The 22450-nt window shown below is 37.6% G+C and overlaps 1 protein-coding gene across 1 annotated transcript; it reads left to right on the top strand.

The window, feature by feature from the left end:
• Positions 1-1196: 1196 nt before the first annotated feature.
• On the top strand, positions 1197-21534 carry LOC140233014 (uncharacterized). The gene is made up of 6 exons (XM_072313121.1): positions 1197-1482; positions 2289-2721; positions 3277-3563; positions 16872-16958; positions 17481-17597; positions 20907-21534. Exons 1-6 carry the CDS (start codon positions 1262-1264, stop codon positions 21043-21045), a joined length of 1284 nt encoding a protein of 427 aa, XP_072169222.1. The 5' UTR covers positions 1197-1261; the 3' UTR covers positions 21046-21534.
• Positions 21535-22450: the final 916 nt, after the last annotated feature.

The raw sequence follows: 22450 nt of genomic DNA, 5'->3' as shown, positions 1-22450 counted from the left end.
TGAATTGCTGATCCTGCACTGATTGAGTGATTGAGAATGATGATGGAGATATGAATACATAAATTGATAATAATGATAATAAAGCGCAAAACCTATAGAGACATATTATACATGTATTCTTCTGTGCTGCAAAAGCTTTTGATGTACTTGATGATAATACAACTGTAGTTAAAATGAAGAGATGTGTTTTGAGTCATGATTTAAAGATTGCTACAGTTGGATATACAACGTATATATATATATATATATATATATATATATATATATATGTATATATATCATATATATATATAATCATATATAAGAAGTTTGTAGTTACGTGCATTTCCTTTAAATCTAAAACAGCACAAAAACAGTCAGAATGGTAAGCAGTTAACATAGACATGTATACGAATTAACAGCAATGAACATGTTCAACGTGGCCAAATGAGCATTGCGCTGGAACCGTTGACAGCGTAATGGGATAGTCAACATCCACAATGACACATCGATTGGTTTGAGACCTAATCACACGTTTTCATTTAAAAGCAAGATGATCAACACCTATGTACCCTTTTACCACTGCTAGGTGTTTATATGATTTCTAAAATTGAACACATTTCACAGAAAGCCTACAGCAATACTTTATCAACGTAAAGTCGATAATCATGAACGTCGTTCTGCATTCCAAAAGCGAAAGACTATCAAGTATAAACCAAAGGCATGAAGCGGACTGGGTATCAACCTGCTGCTGTGCCAATTACTTTGAGCTATTATTCCTTATATCAAACTTTGACTCGGCATCGTCCTAAAAGTTGGTGGTTAGACGTCGATAAAACATTGAAAACCAAAATGCCATTGTTTTAGAGACACTATGCATAGCAGCACAAATTGAGAGGACAATGACCTTAGAGCAGTAAAAAAAAAATTAAAAGAAAAAGAAAGAAAGAGAGTTTTATGGAAAAACAAGGAAAATACAGAAAGTTCGGGAGATCCCAAGTCGCACTTCTACGTCATCAGGCGTCATTTGCATAACGAGTTGTACTAGTGTACGCGCACCATTGTAATCTCGGTGATGCGCACCGTTCCAGTGTACGTCATAAAAAGCAAGCGCGCAAATGACAATCAAGTTGCTGGTGACCAACGCAACGGCATAAAGACCACGCCCACAGCCTTTGATGAGGTAAACACCACCATAAATGCACTTCCACAAACTGAGTTCAATGCAGAGCAAGAAGGAATCTGAAACACACACAGGAGACATGACTGGACCTATTGGAGAATGGAACCCCCGCGCCCCTCACACCCTGTAACCACAACTCATCGTCTGTGCTTTCGGCACCTTCCAGACCAGATCCTGCCAAAATATCACTTTCATCAGTTGCCGTCCATAGACTTGAACAAGGAAGCAAAATTGTCACCACGTCAGTTCCCCATCGAGCCCCAGGGACCACGCAGATTGTGGGAGCCGGGTTGGGATCAAGGAATGCGCCCAAATATCTGGTGCGAAAGAATTTGTCTGATTTACTGTTTTTCTCCTGTTTTTCCTAAACATAGCACATGAATGGGGAAGAGCTTCAGTGCTTGTAAGGTCTAGAGCTTTTCAAAACCTTGCACATATGTATTTATGAACTGTCAGCCAAAGCACTGCAATACCATAAGGTCTACTGAAATAATGATTCTGTAGTTATTGTACAATTTTCGTCAATGATATAACTATCATGACTTCCAAATTTATTTCTCACTCCAGAAGAATCATGCTTTAGAAAACTCTTGTCTGGGTTCTTATGACTAATTCATCCCAAACTTCTCAAAGCACAAACTAGATCTATAGTAAATTGAATCATTCAAGTATCATAGTACCAAATGAACAGATCCCGTCCCGGTTACTTTGAGGCGATTCTAACTATAACTATCAGGGATCAATTTCAGAAATTCTCTCACCCAAACCTTCCCTGCCAATCTCTGCACGTACATGTAGTAACGTTACGTCGCAATTAACACACAGTTAACATGTTGAAGAAATATTAACAATGTTGTAAACGTTAGTGAAAATATTTGCCTGTCATGATAAAATCTTATGATTACCAAACTGACTATTATGTTTTTGATCTTTTATCATGGTGAAAGTGATAATTTTCGTTATGGCGAACTCGGTATCGCCAGAATTGATGAAATTTGTAGTAGTCACAATGTTTCAATATTACCTGCTGTACTCTGAGTGGAATAATTACCTTAATGCATTTGACTGGTTTATGATTTTAAGTTTCTCATTCTCAACCTTCTCGTCTTTTTTTTTCTTTTGTCAGGTTTTTTGTAGACAAGCCAATTGTACGATCCGATCCACCACAACTGTCTAAAACATCACCGAGGCAGAGCGAGTCGCTAGCTCCGAACGGGAGAGAGAAAACCGCGGAAAATTCAATTAACGTCGGGAACGAACGTCTATTACGCAAGTCTGATCCTAGACTTTTCAAGGAGAGCTCGAACGATCAGAGCGCCGCGAACGAAATCGAGGTCGACTCAGCGTCAGACGACGTCGAGAAGGAAGGCGAAAGACAAGGAGAGGAAAAGGAGGAGGAGGAGGAGAAGGAGGAGGAAAAGAAGGAAGCCGGAGGAGAGGATGATCAGGATCCACTTGCTGGACTGACGAGAGAAGAAATAAATCGACTTGCAATCAGAGCATTCTGGACATCCACAACGATGAGGATGACCCAAGAAGCGTGCCTACCTGTGCCTAAGGTAATACCCCTCCCCCACCAGTATCACGTCAAATGCGTTGACGTCGACCACGGATCACGAGGAACTTCTCACTTTTCTATTGTATGCTCATCAATGGTTGGCCCTCTCTGTTTCATGTCCTCTATTCTGCTCCATCTCGTTCGCTACCTTTTCCTCAGACAGACGATAGAAATGGGCAATGTGGTCCAGGTATCGTGGATGATATGACATTCAACACTTTCGGCCTTTTTGCAGACCGATGTATGAACACATAAGGGTCTACAATGCCCGTCATTGCTAACAATACAGTCTGAGTCATGTACGTGTGTATCATCGCATTGACATCTTCCATGTCGACGCCACGACACTATAGACGCCCCCCCCCCCCCCTCCGCTTTTTTCTCAGAGCATTTGTATGCCGAAAAATACGAGTGCAATTATCAACTACTTGTTATGGGATGTTCTGTTTTTTCCTGCTATGTTTTGGCATTTCTTTATTGTTGTTGTGTTGTTGTTGTTGTTGTTGTTGTTGTTGTTTAATTGTTTTATTTGTTCGGTCACACCTGCATGTCATAGATTCGGCCTCCCGATACCACGCTGGAAATTGATGCGGACGTCGTGAAGTTCCGACCACATCGCTACGACAGCGCCTCCGCTCAGTGGCAGATGGTTCTGCCACCGGTATGGGATCGGCTACAGGAGCGAGCACGAATCAAGCCCAACGTCTCCTTTCCGAGACCGACGAATAGTGGGCCCTCCTCTGCCGACAGCGGGACGGCTGGGGTCTTCAAGTCCCTGAAACAAGAACACTCCAAGGCCAAGAGCGCGGGCGTGTCTCCGATTCATCGCCCAAAGTCTGGGAAGTAAGTGCTTGTGAATGAGAGAGATGTTGAGTGTCCATAATTAGGTGATCCGAGTATCCTCTCGGATCACCTTCTGTATCTGTACGGATTCTTTGTTCTTCTTCTTCTTCTTCTTTCTTTATTTCTGGACAAAAGTTGTGTATCTACGTACTCAGAAAGTACTCAGAGTATCAACTTCAAATTCATACCATATATGTATCATGTCCCAAAGACGACAAATCTAATGTATCATTGTGATTACTCGACCGTGACGTCACTATGACGTCATTTTATGAAAACACATTTTCATTCATATCTCATTAATGGAATGGAATTTTTCAATGAAATTTACGTCACATACATTTCAAGTTATGGGCATTTTACTCATATTCTCAAAATTCATATTTTCTCTTAAAACGCGCGCGTACGCGCGCGTTGAAATATTTGTATGCTCAAATCGAGCTCAATTTTTTTTTGCACACGTTTCAGACCATTTGGAGCATTTTTTGAAAAATTGAAAAAATCGGACGGACGCGTACGCGCGCGCACATATACCATGCACAGCTTATATGCGACTGAAATTTCCTGTTTTTTTACACTTATCGGATGCCTGAAATGTCAAGAAATATTTCTACCAAGTTTCAAGTCAATCCGACTCAATATGACGTCATACGGGCCCGTCAAAGTTGAAATTCCGCGCGCGCGTCAATGGCGATATACAGTGCAACAATGCCAAAAAACCGCCAATTTTGAATCCGATTTTACTCGTCAGGATGGACGGTGACTCCCCATTTTCTTTACATATTCTGAAAGCTAATGAGTTGTACATGTCAATTCATGGGTTGGCGATGCTGGAAAAATGATGAAAAGATATCAAATTTCTTAATAAAATTAAAAAAGTAAATTTTCAAAATGACGTCATCAAATTTCAAGTTCACTCGAGCGTATCTCACTTATCCTTTGCCAATTTTCACCCAGATTTCAGTATGTTGTAGCTTATTTAATAATCTTTCAGTTACATAATAACAACATTTTGATTAGATGACGGCATCACCTCGTAAAAATGGATTGAAAGTAATCTTGTCAAATTTGACCAGTTTACGTGTTATCTCTATGGGAGTGCTGTTTTTCTGGAAATGAAAATTGACATGACCATCTTTGTCGAGCACTAGCTCCCTTATGCTTCGGTGAATTTCTCCCAGATTTTAATATGTTGTAGCTGAGACTTTGGGCTATCGTTAATGTGCCCTCCATTTTTTCATTTGATGTCGGGATCACGTCCAAAAACTTGGTTGAAATTAAAGCTTATCTTCGTTGTATTGAGATATTCCTCTCTTTTTGCAACTTTCTTTGCAATAACTCAAGAAAAACACGCCCTATTACCGCCATATTTTGCACATGTTTAGTTCATGTCACGTACATTATTTCATAAAATAACAACTACTTGATCAGACACCATCTTGGGTATGTAAATTAGGGTCAAAGGTCATAAATGTTTCATCCTGTATCTTGGTGAATACTTGTCCTATCTTTCCCATATTTTGCACACACAAAGACCATCTTACAAGAATCATTTCACACAATAACTACTTTTTGCTCAGATGCCATCTTTGGTGTGCAAAATGGGGTCAAAGGTCAAATATACTTCATTCTGTATCTTCGTTAGTGCATACGGAATTCGGTACCAAAGATGGCAGGTCTGACTCTCTTTTCTAAGTGAGACTCCAAACATCACATGGCCAATGTATCCTCAACACAGATGAAACCTGTATGGTCATGCCTATTGGGATCAGAACTGTAATCATTGATTTCCCAATAGATCGGATCACCTAATTTGTCAGTGTTGACAAATTCCGAGTCTAGTTAGGTGATCCGAGTATCCTCTCGGATCACCTTCTGTATCTGTACGGATTCTTTGTTGGTTCTTCTTCTTCTTCTTCTTCTTTATTTCTGGACAAAATTTGTGTAGAGGTTAGCTCAGAAAGTCCTCTTCCTATCAATTTCAAAATTATACCATATATGTATCATGTCCCAAAGACGACAGATCTAATGTATAATAGTGATCAGTCGACCGTGACGTCACTGTGACGTCATTATATGAAAACACATTCTCAATCATATCTCACTAATGGAATAGAGTTTTTCAATGAAATTTTCGTCACATATATTTCAAGTTATGCGCATTCTACTCATATTCTCAAAATTCATATTTTCTCTTAAAACGTGCGCGTACGCGCGCGTTGAAATATTTGTATCCTCAAATCGAGCTCAAAATTTTTTTGCACACGTTTCAGACCATTTGGAGCATTTTTTGAAAAATTGAAAAAATCGGACGGACGCGTACGCGCGCGCACATATACGCACGCACAGCTCATATGCAATGAAAATTTCCCGTTTTTTCACTTTGATCGGATGTCTGAAATGTCAAGGAATATTTCTACCAAGTTTCAAGTCAATCCCACTCAAAATGACGTCATACGGGCCCGTCAAAGTTGAAATTCCGCGCGCGCGTCAATGGCGATATACAGTACAACAATGCCAAAAAACCGCCAATTTTAAATCCGATTTTACTCGTCAGGATGGACGGTGACCCCCCATTTTCTTTACATATTCTGAAAGCTGATGAGTTGTACATGTCATTTCATGGGTTGGCAATGCTGGAAAAATGATGAAAAGATATCAAATTTCTTAATAAATCAAAACAAGTAAATTTTCAAAATGACGTCATCAAATTTCAAGTTTACTCGAGCGTATCTCACTTATCCTTAGTCAATTTTCACCCAGATTTCAGTATGCTGTAGCTTATTTAATACTCTATCAGTTATGTAATAACACAATTTTGATTGAATGACAGCATGACCTCATAAAAATTAATTGAAAGTAACCTTGTCGAATTTGACCAGTTTACGTGTTATCTCTATGGGAGTGCAGTTTTTCTGGAAATGAAAATTGACATGACTGTCTTTTTCGAGCACTAGCTCACTTATGCTTCGGTGAATTTCTCCCAGATTTTAATATGTTGTAGCTGAGACTTTGGACTATCGTGAATGTGCATTTTGTTTTTTCATACGATGTCGGGATCACGTCAATAAACGTGGTTGAAATTAAAGCTTATATTCGTTGTATTGAAATATTTCTTTCTTTCTGCAACTTTCTTTGCAATAACTCAAGAAAAACATACCCTATCAACACCATATTTTGTACATGCTTAGTTCATGTCACGTTCATTATTTCATAAAATAACAACTACTTGATCAGACGCCATCTTGGTTATGTAAAGTAGGGTCAAAGGTCATAAATGTTTCATCCTGTATCTTGGTGAATACATCTCCTATCTTTCCCATATTTTGCACACGTAAAGACCATGTGACAAGGATCATATCACAAAATAACCACTTTTTGCTCAGATGACATCTTGTCTTTGCAAAGTGGGGTCAAAGGTCATATGTACTTCTTTCTTTATCGTCATTATGACGTGTTATCTCTATGGGAGGGATTTTTTCTAGATGTGAAAATTGACATGATTGTCTTTATCGAGCACTAGCTCACTCACCCTTCGATGAATTTCTCCCAGATTTTAATATGTTGTAGCTGAGACTTTGCGCTATCGTAATGTGTCCTCCGTTTTTTCATACGACGTCAAAAGCACGTCGAAAAACTCGGCTTAAGTAATCAAAGCTTAGCTTCATTAGGTGATCCGAGTATCCTCTCGGATCACCTTCTGTATCTGTACGGATTCTTTGTTAGGTGATCCGAGTATCCTCTCGGATCACCTTCTGTATCTGTACGGATTCTTTGTTGGGTCTTCTTCTTTCTTTATTTCTGGACAAAATTTGTGTATCGATTAGCTCAGAAAGTGTTCTTCCTATCAATGTCAAAATTATACCATATATGTATCATGTCCCAAAGACGACGGGTCAAATAAAATCATAGTGATCAGTCGACCGTGACGTCACTATGACGTCATTATATGAAAACACATTTTCATTCATATCTCATTAATGGAATGGAGTTTTTCAATGAAATTTACGTCACATATATTTCAAGTTATGCGGATTCTACTCATATTCTCAAAATTCATATTTTCTCTTAAAACGTGCGCGTACGCGCGCGTAGAAATATTTGTATGCTCAAATCGAGCTCAAAATTTTTTTGCACACGTTTCAGACCATTTGGAGCATTTTTTGAAAAATTGAAAAAATTGGACGGACGCGTACGCGCGCGCATATATACGCACGCACAGCTCATATGCAATAGAAATTTCCCGTTTTTTCACACTTATCGGATGCCTGAAATGTCAAGGAATATTTCTACCAAGTTTCAAGTCAATCCGACTCAATATGACGTCATACAGACCCGTCAAAGTTGAAATTCCGCGCGCGCGTCAATGGCGATATACAGTCCAACAATGCCAAAAAACCGCCAATTTCAAATCCGATTTTACTCGTCAGGATGGACGGTGACCCCCCATTTTCTTTACATATTCTGAAAGCTGATGAGTTGTACATGTCATTTCATGGGTTGACGATGCTGAAAAAATGATTAAAAGATATCAAATTCCTTAATAAAGTAAAAAAAGTAAATTTTCAAAATGACGTCATCAAATTTTAAGTTCATTCGAGCGTATCTCACTAATCCTTTGCCAATTTTCACCTAGATTTCAGTATGTTGTAGCTTATTAAATGGTCTTTCGGTAATATAATAACAACATTTTGATTGGATGACGGCATCATCTCGTAAAAATGGATTAAAAGTAACATTGTTAAATTTGACCAGTTTACGTGTTATCTCTATGGGAGTGCAGTTTTTCTGGAAATGAAAACTGACATGACTATCTTTATCGAGCACTAGCTCACTTATGCTTCGGTGAATTTCTCCCATATTTTAGTATGTTGTAGCTGAGACTTTGGGCTATCGTAAGTGTGCCCTTCGTTTTTTCATACGGAGTCGGCATCATGCCCAAAAACTTGGTTGAAATTAAAGCTTATCTTCCATGTATTTTCATATTCCTTTCTTTCTGCAACTTTCTTTGCAATAACTCAAGAAAAACAAGCTCTAATAGCCCAATATTTTACACATGTTTAGTTTATGTCACGTACATTATTTCATAAAATAACAACTACTTGATCGGACACCTTCTTGGGTATGTAAATTAGGGTCAAAGGTCAAAAATGTTTCATCCTGTATCTTGGTGAATACATGTCTTATCTTTCCCATATTTTGCATACGTAAAGACCATGTTACAAGAATCATTTCACAAAATAACCACTTTTTGCTCAGATGCCATCTTGTCTGTGCAAAGTAGGGTCAAAGGTCATATGTACTTCTTTCTTTATCTTCATTATGACGTGTTATCTCTATAGGAGGGAATTTTTCTAGATGTGAAAATTGACATGATTGTCTTTATCGACGACTAGCTCAATTACCCTTCGGTGAATTTCTTCCAGATTTTAGTATGTTGTAGCCAATGTAATACTCTTTAAGTTTTCTTCATCAAAGTTTTAATCGGATGATGTCTTCACCTCGTGAAAATGGATATAATGTAACCTTGTCAAATTTAACCAGTTTACGTGTTATCTCTATGGGAGGGAATTTTTCTGGAAATGAAAATTGACATGACGGTCTTTATCGAACACTAGCTCACTTACTCTTCTGTGAATTTCTCCCAGATTTTAATATGTTGTAGCTGAGACTTTGCGCTATCGTTTCTTTGCCCACTCTTTTTCATGCGACATCGAAATCACGTCGAAAAACTTCGCAAAAATTAAAGCTTAGCTTCGATGTATTTTCATGTTACTTTCTTTCTGCAACTTTCTTTGCAATAACTCAAGAAAGACATTCCCTATTACCCCCATATTTTGCACATGTTTAGTTCATGTCACGTACATTATTATAAGATAACAACTACTTGATCGATCACCATCTTGGGTAGGTAAATTATGGTCAAAGGTCATAAATGTTTCATTCTGTATCTTCGTTATAGTGTATACTGAATTTGGTACCAAAGATGGCAGACCTGACTCTCTTTTCTAAATGAGAATTAAAACATCACACGGTCAATGTCATTAAACACAGATGAAACCTGTATGGTCATGCCTATTGCGATCAGGACTCGAATCATCGATTAAAAAAAATCGGATCACCTAATTTGTCAGTGTTGACAAATTCCAAGTCTAGTGTTAAACTTCCCGTTGTCACAAAAAAAAGTTCTTTCTCCTCAAATGTTGTGTAGAGGTTAGCTCAGAAAGTCCTCATCCTATCAATGTCAGAATTATACTATATATGTATCATGTCCCAAAGACGACAGATCTAATAAAATCATAGCAATCAGTCAACCGTGACGTTACTGTGACGTCATTATATGAAAACACATTCTCATTCATATCTCATTAATGGAATGGAATTTTTCAATGAAATTCACGTCACATATATTTCAAGTCAAGCACATTCTACTCATATTCTCAAAATTCATATTAACGCTTAAGACGCGCACGTACGCACGCGTTGAAATATTTGTATGCTCCAATCGAGCTCAAAATTTTTTTGCATACGTTTCAGACCAATTGGAGCATTTTTTGAAAAATTGAAAAAATTGGACGGACGCGTACGCGCGCGCACATATACGCATGCACAGCTCATATGCAATAGAAATTTCCCGTTTTTTCACTTGGATCGGATGTCTGAAATGTCAAGGAATATTTCTACCAAGTTTCAAGTCAATCCGACTCAATATGACGTCATATGGGCCCGTCAAAGTTGAAATTCCGCGCACGCGTCAATGGCGATATACAGTGCAACGATGCCAAAAAAACGCCAATTTTAAATCCGATTTTACTCGTCAGGATGGACGGTAACCCCCCATTTTCTTTACATATTCTGAAAGCTGATGAGTTGGACATGTTATTTCATGGGTTGGCGATGCTGGCAAAATGATTAAAAGATATCAAATTTCTCAATAAAGTAAAAAAAGTAAATTTTCAAAATGACGTCATCAAATTTCAAGTTCACTCGTGCGTATCCCACTTATCCTTTGCCAATTTACATCTAGATTTCAGTATGTTGTAGCTTATTGAATGATCTTTCATTAATATAATTACAACATTTTGATTGGATGACGGCATCACCTCGTAAAAATGGATTGAAAGTAATATTGTCAAATTTGACCAGTTTACGTGTTATCTCTATGGGAGTGCAGTTTTTCTGGCAGTGAAAATTGACATGACTATCTTTTTCGAGCACTAGCTCATTAATGCTTCGGTGAATTTCTCCCAGATTTTAGTATGTTGTAGCTGAGACTTTGGGCTATCGTAAGTGTGCCCTCCATTTTTTCATACAATGTCGGCATCACGTCGAAAAACTTGGTTGAAAATGGCACGAGGCTTCGATGCAGCGTCATTTTGCTTAATACACAGGGCCTATGGAGAATGAAATAGGTCATTGCGTAGCGCATCCGACTCGTAATCCTAAGGTCCCTGGTTCGAGGCTCACCCCTGCCAATATTTTTTTTGAATTTTTTTAAACACGTTTTTTCTTCTTTTTCTTTAGTTAATCTTAATCTCCCTTTCCTTACTTTATCTTTTTCTGATTTTTTTATGCTTCTCCTTCAAATTTCTATAAAATAACATATTTTTTTCTTTATTTTTCTTTCTTTCTACTACTTTCTGTGCAATAGATGAACAACAACAATGGCTATCAATCCCATATTTTGCACATGTTTAGTACATGTCACGTACATTATTTCATAAAATAACAACTACTTGATCGGACACCATCTTGGGTATGTAAATTAGGGTCAAAGGTCATAAATGTTTCATCCTGTATCTTGGTGAATACCTGTCCTATCTTTCCCATATTTTGCACACGCAAAGACCATGTTACAAGAATCATTTCACGAAATAATCACTTTTTACTTTGACGCCATCTTGGGTCTACAAAGTGAGGTCAAAGGTCAAATATACTTCATTCTGTATTTCCGTTAGTGTATACGGAATTCGGTACCAAAGATGGCAGGTCTCACTCCCTTTTCTAAATGAGAATCCAAACATCACACTACCAATGTCCCGTCAACAGAGATGAAACCTGTATGGTCATGAATATTTGGATCAGGACTCAAATCATTGATTTTCGAAGAGATCGGATCACCTAATTTGTCAGTGTTGACAAATTCCGGTTCTAGTTGGTTCTTCTTCTTTCTTTATTTCTGGACAAATTTTGTGTATCGATTAGCTCAGAAAGTATTCTTCCTATCAACTTCAAACTTATACCATATATGTATCATGTCCCAAAGACGACGGGTCAAATAAAATCATAGTGATCAGTCGACCGTGACGTCACTATGACGTCATTATATGAAAACACATTTTCATTCATATCTCATTAATGGAATGGAGTTTTTCAATGAAATTTACGTCACATATATTTCAAGTTATGCGAATTCTACTCATATTCTCAAAATTCATATTTTCTCTTAAAACGTGCGCGTACGCGCGCGTCGAAATATTTGTATGCTCAAATCGAGCTCAAAATTTTTTTTGCACACGTTTCAGACCATTTGGAGCATTTTTTGAAAAATTGAAAAAATTGGACGGACGCGTACGCGCGCGCATATATACGCACGCACAGCTCATATGCAATAGAAATTTCCCGTTTTTTCACACTTATCGGATGCCTGAAATGTCAAGGAATATTTCTACCAAGTTTCAAGTCAATCCGACTCAATATGACGTCATACAGACCCGTCAAAGTTGAAATTCCGCGCGCGCGTCAATGGCGATATACAGTCCAACAATGCCAAAAAACCGCCAATTTCAAATCCGATTTTACTCGTCAGGATGGACGGTGACCCTCCATTTTCTTTACATATTCTGAAAGCTGATGAGTTGTACATGTCATTTCATGGGTTGACGATGCTGAAAAAATAATTAAAAGATATCAAATTTCTTAATAAAGTAAAAAAAGTAAATTTTCAAAATGACGTCATCAAATTTTAAGTTCATTCGAGCGTATCTCACTAATCCTTTGCCAATTTTCACCTAGATTTCAGTATGTTGTAGCTTATTAAATGCTCTTTCAGTAATATAATAACAACATTTTGATTGGATGACGGCATCATCTCGTAAAAATGGATTGAAAGTAATCTTGTCAAATTTGACCAGTTTACGTGTTATCTCTATGGGAGTGCAGTTTTTCTGGAAATGAAAACTGACATGACTATCTTTATCGAGCACTAGCTCACTTATGCTTCGGTGAATTTCTCCCATATTTTAGTATGTTGTAGCTGAGACTTTGGGCTATCGCAAGTGTGCCCTTTGTTTTCTCATTCGGAGTCGGCATCACGTCCAAAAACTTGGTTGAAATTAAAGCTTATTTTCGATGTATTGTAATATTTCTTCCTTTCTGCAACTTTCTTTGCAATAACTCAAGAAAGACAGCCCCTATCACCCCAAAATTTTGCACATGTTTAGTTCATGTTACGTACATTATTTCACAAAATAACAACTACTTGATCAGACACCATCTTGGGTATGTAAATTAGGGTCAAAGGTCATAAATGTTTCAACCTGTATCTTGGTGAATACATGTCCTATCTTTCCCATTTTTTGCACACGTAAAGACCATGTTACAAGGATCATTTCATGAACTAAGCATTTTTGGCTCAGAGGCCATCATGTCTGTGCAAAGTGGGGTCAAAGGTCATATGTACTTCTTCCTGTATCTTCGTTATGACGTGTTATCTCTGTGGGAGGGAATTTGTCTAGATGTGAAAATTGACATGATTGTCTTTATCGACGACTAGCTCACTTACCCTTTGGTGAATTTCTTCCAGATTTTCGTATGTTGTAGCCAATTTAATACTCTTTAAGTTTTGTTCAATCAAAGTTTTAATCGGATGATGTCTTCACCTCGTGAAAATGGATATAATGTAACCTTGTCAAATTTAACCAGTTTACGTGTTATCTCTATGGGAGGGAATTTTTCTGGAAATGAAAATTGACATGACGGTCTTTATGGAGCACTAGCTCACTTCCTCTTCGGTGAATTTCTCCCAGATTTTAATATGTTGTAGCTGAGACTTTGGGCTATCGTGAATGTACCCTCTATTTTTTCATACGACGCCGAGATCACGTCAAAAAAACTTGGTTGAAATCAAACTTATCTTCGATGTATTGAGATATTTCTTTCTTTCTGCAACTTTCTTTGCAATAACTCAAGAAAAACAGCCTCTATCACCCCCATATTTTGCACATGTTTAGTTCATGTCACGTACATTATTTCATAAAATAACTACTTGATCGGACACCATCTTCGGTATGTAAATTAGGGTCAAAGGTCATAAGTGTTTCATCCTGTATCTTGGTGAATACATGTTCTATCTTTCCCATATTTTGCACACGTAAAGACCATGTTACAAGAATTATTTCACAAAATAACCACTTTTTGCTCAGATGCCATCTTGGCTGTGCAAAGTTGGGTCAATGGTCAAATATACTTCATTCTGTATCTTCGTTATAGTGTATACCGAATTTGGCACCAAAGATGGCAGACCTGACTCTCTTTTCTAAATGAGAATCCAAATATCACACGGCCAATGTCTCTACACACAGATGAAACCTATATGGTCATGCCTATTGCGATCAGGACTAGAATCATTGATTTAAAAAAAAAAATCGGATCACCTAATTTGTCAGTCTTGACAAATTCCGAGTCTAGTTAGGTGATCCGAGTATCCTCTCGGATCACCTTCTGTATCTGTACTGATTCTTTGTTTTTCTTCTTCTTCTTTATTTCTGGACAAAATTTGTGTATCGATTAGCTCAGAAATTCCTCTTCCTATCAATGTCAAACGTATACCATATATGTATCATGTCCCAAAGACGACGGGTCAAGTAAAATCGTAGTGATCAGTCGACCGTGACGTCACTATGACGTCATTATATGAAAACACATTTTCATTCATATCTCATTAATGGAATAGAATTTTGCAATGAAATTTACGTCACATACATTTCAAGTTATGCGCATTTTACTCATATTCTCAAAATTCATATATTCTCTTAAAACGTGCGCGTACGCGCGCGTTGAAATATTTGTATGCTCAAATCGAGCTCATATTTTTTTTTTGCACACGTTTCAGACCATTTGGAGCATTTTTTGAAAAATTGAAAAAATTGGACGGACGCGTACGCGCGCGCACATATTCGCACACACAGCTCATATGCAATGGAAAATTCCCGTTTTTTTAGACTTATCGGATGCCTAAAATGTCAATGAATATTTCTACCAAGTTTCAAGTCAATCCGACTCAATATGACGTCATACGGGCCAATCAAAGTTGAAATTCCGCGCGCGCGTCAATGGCGATATACAGTGCAACAATGCCAAAAAAACGCCAATTTTAAATCCGATTTTACTCGTCAGGATGGACGGTGACCCCCCATTTTCTTTACATATTCTGAAAGCTGATGAGTTGTACATATCATTTCATGGGTTGGCGATGCTGGCAAAATAATTAAAAGATATCAAATTTCTTAATAAAGTAAAAAAAGTAAATTTTCAAAATGACGTCATCAAATTTCAAGTTCACTCGAGCGTATCTCGCTTATCCTTTGCCAATTTACACCCAGATTTCAGTATGTTGTAGCTTATTAAATGATCTTTCATTAATATTATTACAACATTTTGATTGGATGACGGCATCACCTCGTAAAAATGGATTGAAAGTAACATTGTCAAATTTGACCAGTTTACGTGTTATCTCTATGGGAGAGCAGTTTTCCTGGCAGTGAAAATTGACATGACTCTCTTTTTCGAGCACTAGCTCACTTACGCTTCGGTTAATTTCTCCCAGATTTTAATATGTTGTAGCTGAGACTTTGGGCTATCGTACTATCGTAAGTGTGCCCTCCATTTTTTCATACGATGTCGGCATCACGTCGAAAAACTTGGTTGAAAATGGCACGAGGCTTTGATGCAGCGTCATTTTGCTTAATACACAGGGCCTATGGAGAATGAAATAGGTCATTGCATAGCGCATCCGACTCGTAACCCTAAGGTCCCTGGTTCGAGGCTCACCCCTGCCAATATTTTTTTTAAATTTTTTTAAACACTTTTTCCTTTCTTTTTCTTTAGTTAATCTTAATCTCCCTTTCCTTACTTTATCTTTTCCTGATTTTTTTATGCTTCTCCTTGAAATTTCTATAAAATAACATAGTTCTTCTTTATTTTTCTTTCTTTCTACTACTTTCTGTGCAATAGATGAACAACAACAACGGCTATCAATCCCATATTTTGCACATGTTTAGTACATGTCACGTACATTATTTCATAAAATAACAACTACTTGATCGGACACCATCTTGGGTATGTAAATTAGGGTCAAAGGTCATAAATGTTTCATCCTGTATCTTGGTGAATACATGTCCTATCTTTCCCATATTTTGCACACGCAAAGACCATGTTACAAGAATCATTTCATAAAATCATCACTTTTTGCTTAGACGCCATCTTGGGTGTGCAAAGTTAGGTCAAAGGTCAAATATACTTCATTCTGTATTTCCGTTAGTGTATACGGAATTCGGTACCAAAGATGGCAGGTCTCACTCCCTTTTCTAAAAGAGAATCCAAACATCACACGGCCAATGTCCCGTCAACACAGATGAAACCTGTATGGCCATGAATATTTGGATCAGGACTCAAATCATTGATTTTCGAAGAGATCGGATCACCTAATTTGTCAGTGTTGACAAATTCCGGTTCTAGTTATTATTATTATTGTTATTATTATTATTATTATTATTATTATTATTATTATTATTATTATTATCATTATTATTATTATTATTATTATTATTATTATTATCATTATCATCATCATTATCATTATTATATCATGTGCATCTGTGTGTGTGTGTGTGTGTGTGTGTTTTAATGAGTATGTGTGCTTTACTAGACATTAAAAGTGATTAAAAAGGCTGGCAGTTATGTTCTAACCAGCAACCTCTGATTATCCGAGGACGTACTTTAAGAAGGTAAATTTTGTGGAAGAGCATTTTTGTGTAACATTTTTCTAATAATCAAGTTCCAATGATCCATATAAGTACACTGGTCCGAAAATTGACCAAAATTGATAATCTACATTTGTAATCTGCTTTCAAAAAAGAAAAATAAATCAACATTGACATTGTCATCTCAATCATCAAAGGACTGGAAAGTGACTTACTGGCATGACTGTTCAAGCAACTCGCGTCAGATGAGAGGTTACATTGATGTCTCATATAGTTCTTCTGCAGAGTGAATTTTTCTTTTCCTTCTTCTCGGTCTTCGTCTCAGGGTGACAGAAAGGAAACAGCGAACGATAAGTGTTGTGGACAACAGAATCTGCGACCTCGTCAAACACGGGAGGCTGACTTCTACCTAGTACGTTATTCACTTTCGTATCTAAAGTCAGTACATGTAACGAATCTCGCCTGAATGAGTGACCAATGAATGTCCGCGTTTTCGTAATAGGAGTTTATGGGTGGAACTCGTCTTCTTAAGCCTCTCAGTACCGCCGTCTCAAACTGCCACTGACAATCTATATGAGCTGGTTGCCAAAGGTAACAAATAGGGTGAATGATCTGCAAGAAAGTGGAGATGTCTCCCAGTTTGTATCTTCTTGGTTGCGGAACGACTAGTTCACAAGTAATCAATGGAAGTCCTCAATACTTTTGAGATGAACATGACTGCTATACTATTGGACACAATGTGTCTTCTGCTCGACCATTGTTAAATTGCAACGTATTATTATCAATTAAGGCGTAACAAGCATTATTTGAAATAAGAGGACACCGTATGGGATCGAGTACATTTTGACACCCCCAACATACACAGACATACACACAAAATAACAAGAGCAAAAAGAAATACGAACGTCAATCATTTCTGCTTTTTATTCACAAGCGTTCGGCAGTGTCCCGGTTACTCCGGCTACCGGCCCAGGTCACCGCTTCGAATCCCCGTTGAGAACCGACACGAACCTAACCTGCGCATGATGACGACTATGAAAGCAAGCTACAGGTAAATGATGAAGAAAATGACGATGAAAATGACTATAACATTGATGATAATTATGATATTACTACTCTTTCATAATATTCATGTTTACACAGGGTATTATCCTCACTTCTTTCATTGCTCACCTAGAGTCCCCCGTTACTCTCATCTATCTCACCATTGTACCAGGCGCCTATATTCTCGGGTTCAAAAGGAATGTAGCGAATATCATCCATTTATTCCAGGTATTTTACACCGGAAAGGGTCCAAACTTTCTAGGAACTGCCTTTTAAGAAAGAGACCAAAGCCTCGACCACTGTTCCACTATGTCCTCACTTTCTGTTGGTGTGTAGAGTACTGAGAAGTAGTTTTGTTTTTGTGATTAGACTGTTGTGCCAGTGGTGAGGTCCCCTGTCCGTTACAGGTGTATAGACTCTTCGTACTTTTTTTTTTCATTAGATTTCGTCCCTCACCACTCTCTCTTCCTCTGGCTTTCACGCCACTTTTCTACCCTGTTTTCTACCCATGTCCTTCTCTTTCCTTTCTCTCTGTCAAACTTTGCGCATTTCTTCCATTTCCACAAGAGTACAGTAGTTAGAGTAAATTACCACAGGAATTACTTGGTAAATAACCCCTCCAGTACCTATTCCGTGCAATTTTTTTATGGTCTTGTGTAACCAGTATTTAAAGTGTATAATGCCAAACCTGTACCTACTTCTGCGCATCATTCCCTCCGCCATATAGATTTGATTGTACTCTGCATGAGGTAGTTAGTCTTGTTTGTCATCAAAGAAAGATCTGGATAAGCTCACAAAAATTTCTTTGAAAAAGGAAAAATCTTCCCATTGTGTGGTGGAAACATGGATACAAAAGAAAAGATCAAAGGTGAACATATCGCCGAGTATGAAGAATGTTTCGTGAGGCACGCAATGCACGCAATGCACGCAATGCACGGACGGGAGGACAATATTTTAACCCAATCGATGAAGTGTAAAGGGACTATGCAGTGCAAAAATGAATGTTGGATTGTATTGATTCATGATAACCCTGATCATCACTTATGTGGCCAAAATAATATCTATATCTGCCATATTGCACGATAATATTTCTCCTCTTTTTCTTCAGATTAATTGGATACGCCAACAACAAAAAATCCAGACAATTCTGCAAGTGACACCATCTGCCAATCATTGCTACAGTACTAATACAATTAACAAAACACAATGGAATGCACCGTCCCCTAGACTGAGCATATCTTGCGTTTTTTTCATGTTACTATGATTATTAATATAATTAACGAAAGACATTGCAGGAAAACATGCAGGTTATGCTCGGTCTACAGGGGAAGTTGCATCCCAAAGTCTTTTGTTAATCATTATCTGTACTTGAGCAATGATTGACAAGTTTTTGATGTCGCTGACAGAATGTTGGTTTTAAAGACATGGTACAGTATTGGTGGAGATGAGAATTGGGCTTTAACTTTTTGCGAGAAACCAAAAAAACACTTATGATATAGTTCAGAGCGTACCATTTTAAGAGGAATTCAAAGTTTATTTGATGAAAATCGGGTTTGGAATGACTGAAATATCCAAAAACAAAGTAAAACAAAGCGAACGTAATAAAGTGTGGGTCCCACACTTTATCAGAATCGCTCTTTTTTAGATATCTGAGCCATTTCAAAACCAATTTTCATCAAATAATATTAATGTTGAATTCCCCATGGAATTACATGCTCTTTCATATTTCTTAAGAGATTTCTCATTATCTCACCAAAAAAATAATGTTAGAAACCTGAAATTAGGTCTCAACCAAAACTATACGATCCCTTTAAAGTGTATGAGTGTGTGTGTGTGTGTGTGTGTGTGTGTGTTGTTTGTTTTTTTTTTCAGATGCATTCAAGTAGACTGAAGAAAAATAGACAAAGGATTATTATGAAATAGATGGCAGTAATCTAAATAATCATTTGACCACATATACGTTAATGGTATAATGAATCGACACAAGTCAACATGCATTTGTATTATAGAATTCATTTAAATCTTGTTGACACTGTATAATCACAAACGACGTAATCATAAAGAACACAAACATGAACTGAAAAGGGGAAAAGTCTCACACGGAGATAAAACATTACCTGAAGCCGTTTATAACTACATCTTTATTATACGCGGAGGCGTGTGTTCACGCCACGTGAAGTTCCTGTAAACAAACACACAAACAAACGAGCAAAGAATCTTTGCACATGAAAGCTGTATAATTATGTCATGTTAAGACCAATGCTGACATTGTCCCTTGTGCTCTTCACTTTGATTTGTTCTGTCCACCCTCCTCTGCAGCCCCCCCCCCCCCCCCTTCAGTTTATTTTCCGGGGACATCCAGTGGGTTAAAAGGGGGGGGGGGCTAATTTCTCTTCCTGAATCATTACCACCATATACTATTGTTCGTTTCAGGCTATCTTGACGTAGTTAAATGAAGGAATAAAACCGTTATGCAAGTGTGAGTGTTCTCATCAATTTCAAAACAACCATTAAAGTGTAATTCACAAAATGTTCAACTGCAACCTTTCCCCCTTGAGTATCATCGTTCATGGTTTTATACGTCTTCACAAATTTGATGCGAAAGACCTATCTTATTCCTGTTGATTATTATGTCAAAAAATGAAAGATTTAGTATATTGACTTTATTTTCTTTGTACGGTTCAAAGGGAGACGTATGAGATGATGGCATCGATTACCTTCGCCAATTTCAGTTTGTGGTTGCAACTATACAGTACCACCGATTTTTAAAAACATAGGAAACAAGAAAATGCCGCAACTCATATTCTTAACGTGCTTCTTGATGAGACTTTAACCATACTGTTTGTCTCATTATATTGCTTGATTGATTCAACTTGAATGGTGTGTGGAGTCATCAACATCAGGCGTGACTATTATCGGACCAGGGCCTTACAGGGATGGTACAGTTTCGGTTGAGGTTGGGCTTCAGATTTCCAACGTTTTGCGATTATGATTTTTTTTTCTTCAGATAATGAGAATGCTTTTTATGAAATATGACAGAGCACGTCATTTTAAGAGGAATTCAAAGTTTATTTGATTAAAACTTGTTTTGAAATGACAGAGATATTCAAAAACAAAGTGAAACAAAGCGATCCTAATAAAAGATGAGTCCCACCTATAGGATCACTTTCTATGCTCTTAATCCATGAAGTCGTTTGGTAAGTATCTCGCAAAAAGTTAAAAGCTGAATCCTCACCTCAATCAATACTACACCATCACTTTAAGGCCAGGAGCTCATCATGCTGGGTTTTTTTTTCTGTGTTTTTCTTTTCCTCAGACCTCGCACGATCTGCCACCGACTTTGCCCCGAATTCACTCACAAAGCACCGCTCTCACGCACCGTTACTCTAACTTATCCCTATAACCCGTTCAACAAGGTGGAGAAGAGACGGGAATACAGACGAAATGATATTTAAATGTGGATGGACTGTGGTGCGAGCCCAGCAAACCTCAGCTAAACTTCAACACTGACATCGCATAACTTTTGAATAGTTTAGTCATACCGTATACCTCACAGAACTTGTCAATTTATGTGTTAGCACTCAATTCTCGCTTGCCATCGAATCCAGCCAAAGTTATGAGAACACAATGAGGAGAAGGCGGGTTTTTTTTTTCCGCTGTCTTACGAAAATGATAAAAATTGACTACAATGTAATATATGAGCAACAACCTGAGTCGAAGTGTAATATAGTTTGTTTTGTTTTGTTTTTCAACTTCCTCTATGAAATACAAGAAGTTAAAATACCTTGTATATACTAGTGTATTCTTAGATTTCCACCATGGCTACTACAGCAGTGATTTAGTCGTCCAAAATATAGGGCGAATTTTACATAAAGGAAGTTTCAGATTTTCAACCACGAAAGACATGGCAAGCTGTAATGTAATAAACATTTCATGGAAATATCGACACAGTCACCTATCGTTCCATATTTTACATTGTGTTCAGAAAGGAGTATATTTCCTTTCATATTACATGTATCAGTACTATCTCTCCAGCTCTAATGCATCAGCGTTAAGACTTCGTGAAAGTAATATGTATATACGTAGAAGAATGCTTATTCTAATACGGACAACATAGTAGGTATGTCGAGTATATATTGCAAAAGATTACAGCTCGTTATTCCGAAGGTTCGTTATTCCGAAGGCTCTTCAGTCAGAAGATTCGTTATTCCGAAGGTTCGTTTTTCCGAATTTCATTTTCGGATGAACATTTTAATCTTCGGAATAACGAACCTTCGGAATAACGCCACAAATATTCGGATTAACGAACCCTTTTTCATTTTCGGATTAATGGACCTCTAGGTAAAGGGAATTTGCGTGTTTCGGATTAACAACGGTTTGGAATAACAAACCTTCGGAATATCAAACCTTCGGAATAACGAACAGCACCCATTGCAAAAGTGCCATTGTTTAAACAGAAGTTGTGGTATGAAAATCAGTATCAGTAAGAACACAACATCATCAACAACAACAACAAGAACAACTGTCAGAAATATGAATATACCAATGTTAAACCTTCCACATTTGAGAGAAGAAAATGTCAGTGACTTTTACGTAAAATTCGCTTAAACTTGTATAGAAGTTGAATGATACGTCGGTGGTTTTGTTTGCCTTGGTATGAGGCCCAGTCAACCTGAAACTCCATCAATGTTTTCAAGTGTTGAAGTAATTTACAATGTGTACCTATATTCTCTACACTTGTCCAGGAATTTTGCATCGGAGTGATAAGAAATTGTGTCAGCAAGAAACACTCCATCGGTAACCTGCTGTAGCGCGCCTCACGCTGCAGTGTAATGAAGGTGTACGCATCGCTTATCATTT

The sequence above is a fragment of the Diadema setosum genome, chromosome 9, assembly GCF_964275005.1.
Source record: "Diadema setosum chromosome 9, eeDiaSeto1, whole genome shotgun sequence".
NCBI classification, from domain to species: Eukaryota; Metazoa; Echinodermata; class Echinoidea; order Diadematoida; family Diadematidae; genus Diadema; species Diadema setosum.
The sequence above is the reverse complement of the archived record's forward strand: the minus strand, read 5'-3'. Positions and strand labels throughout refer to the sequence as shown.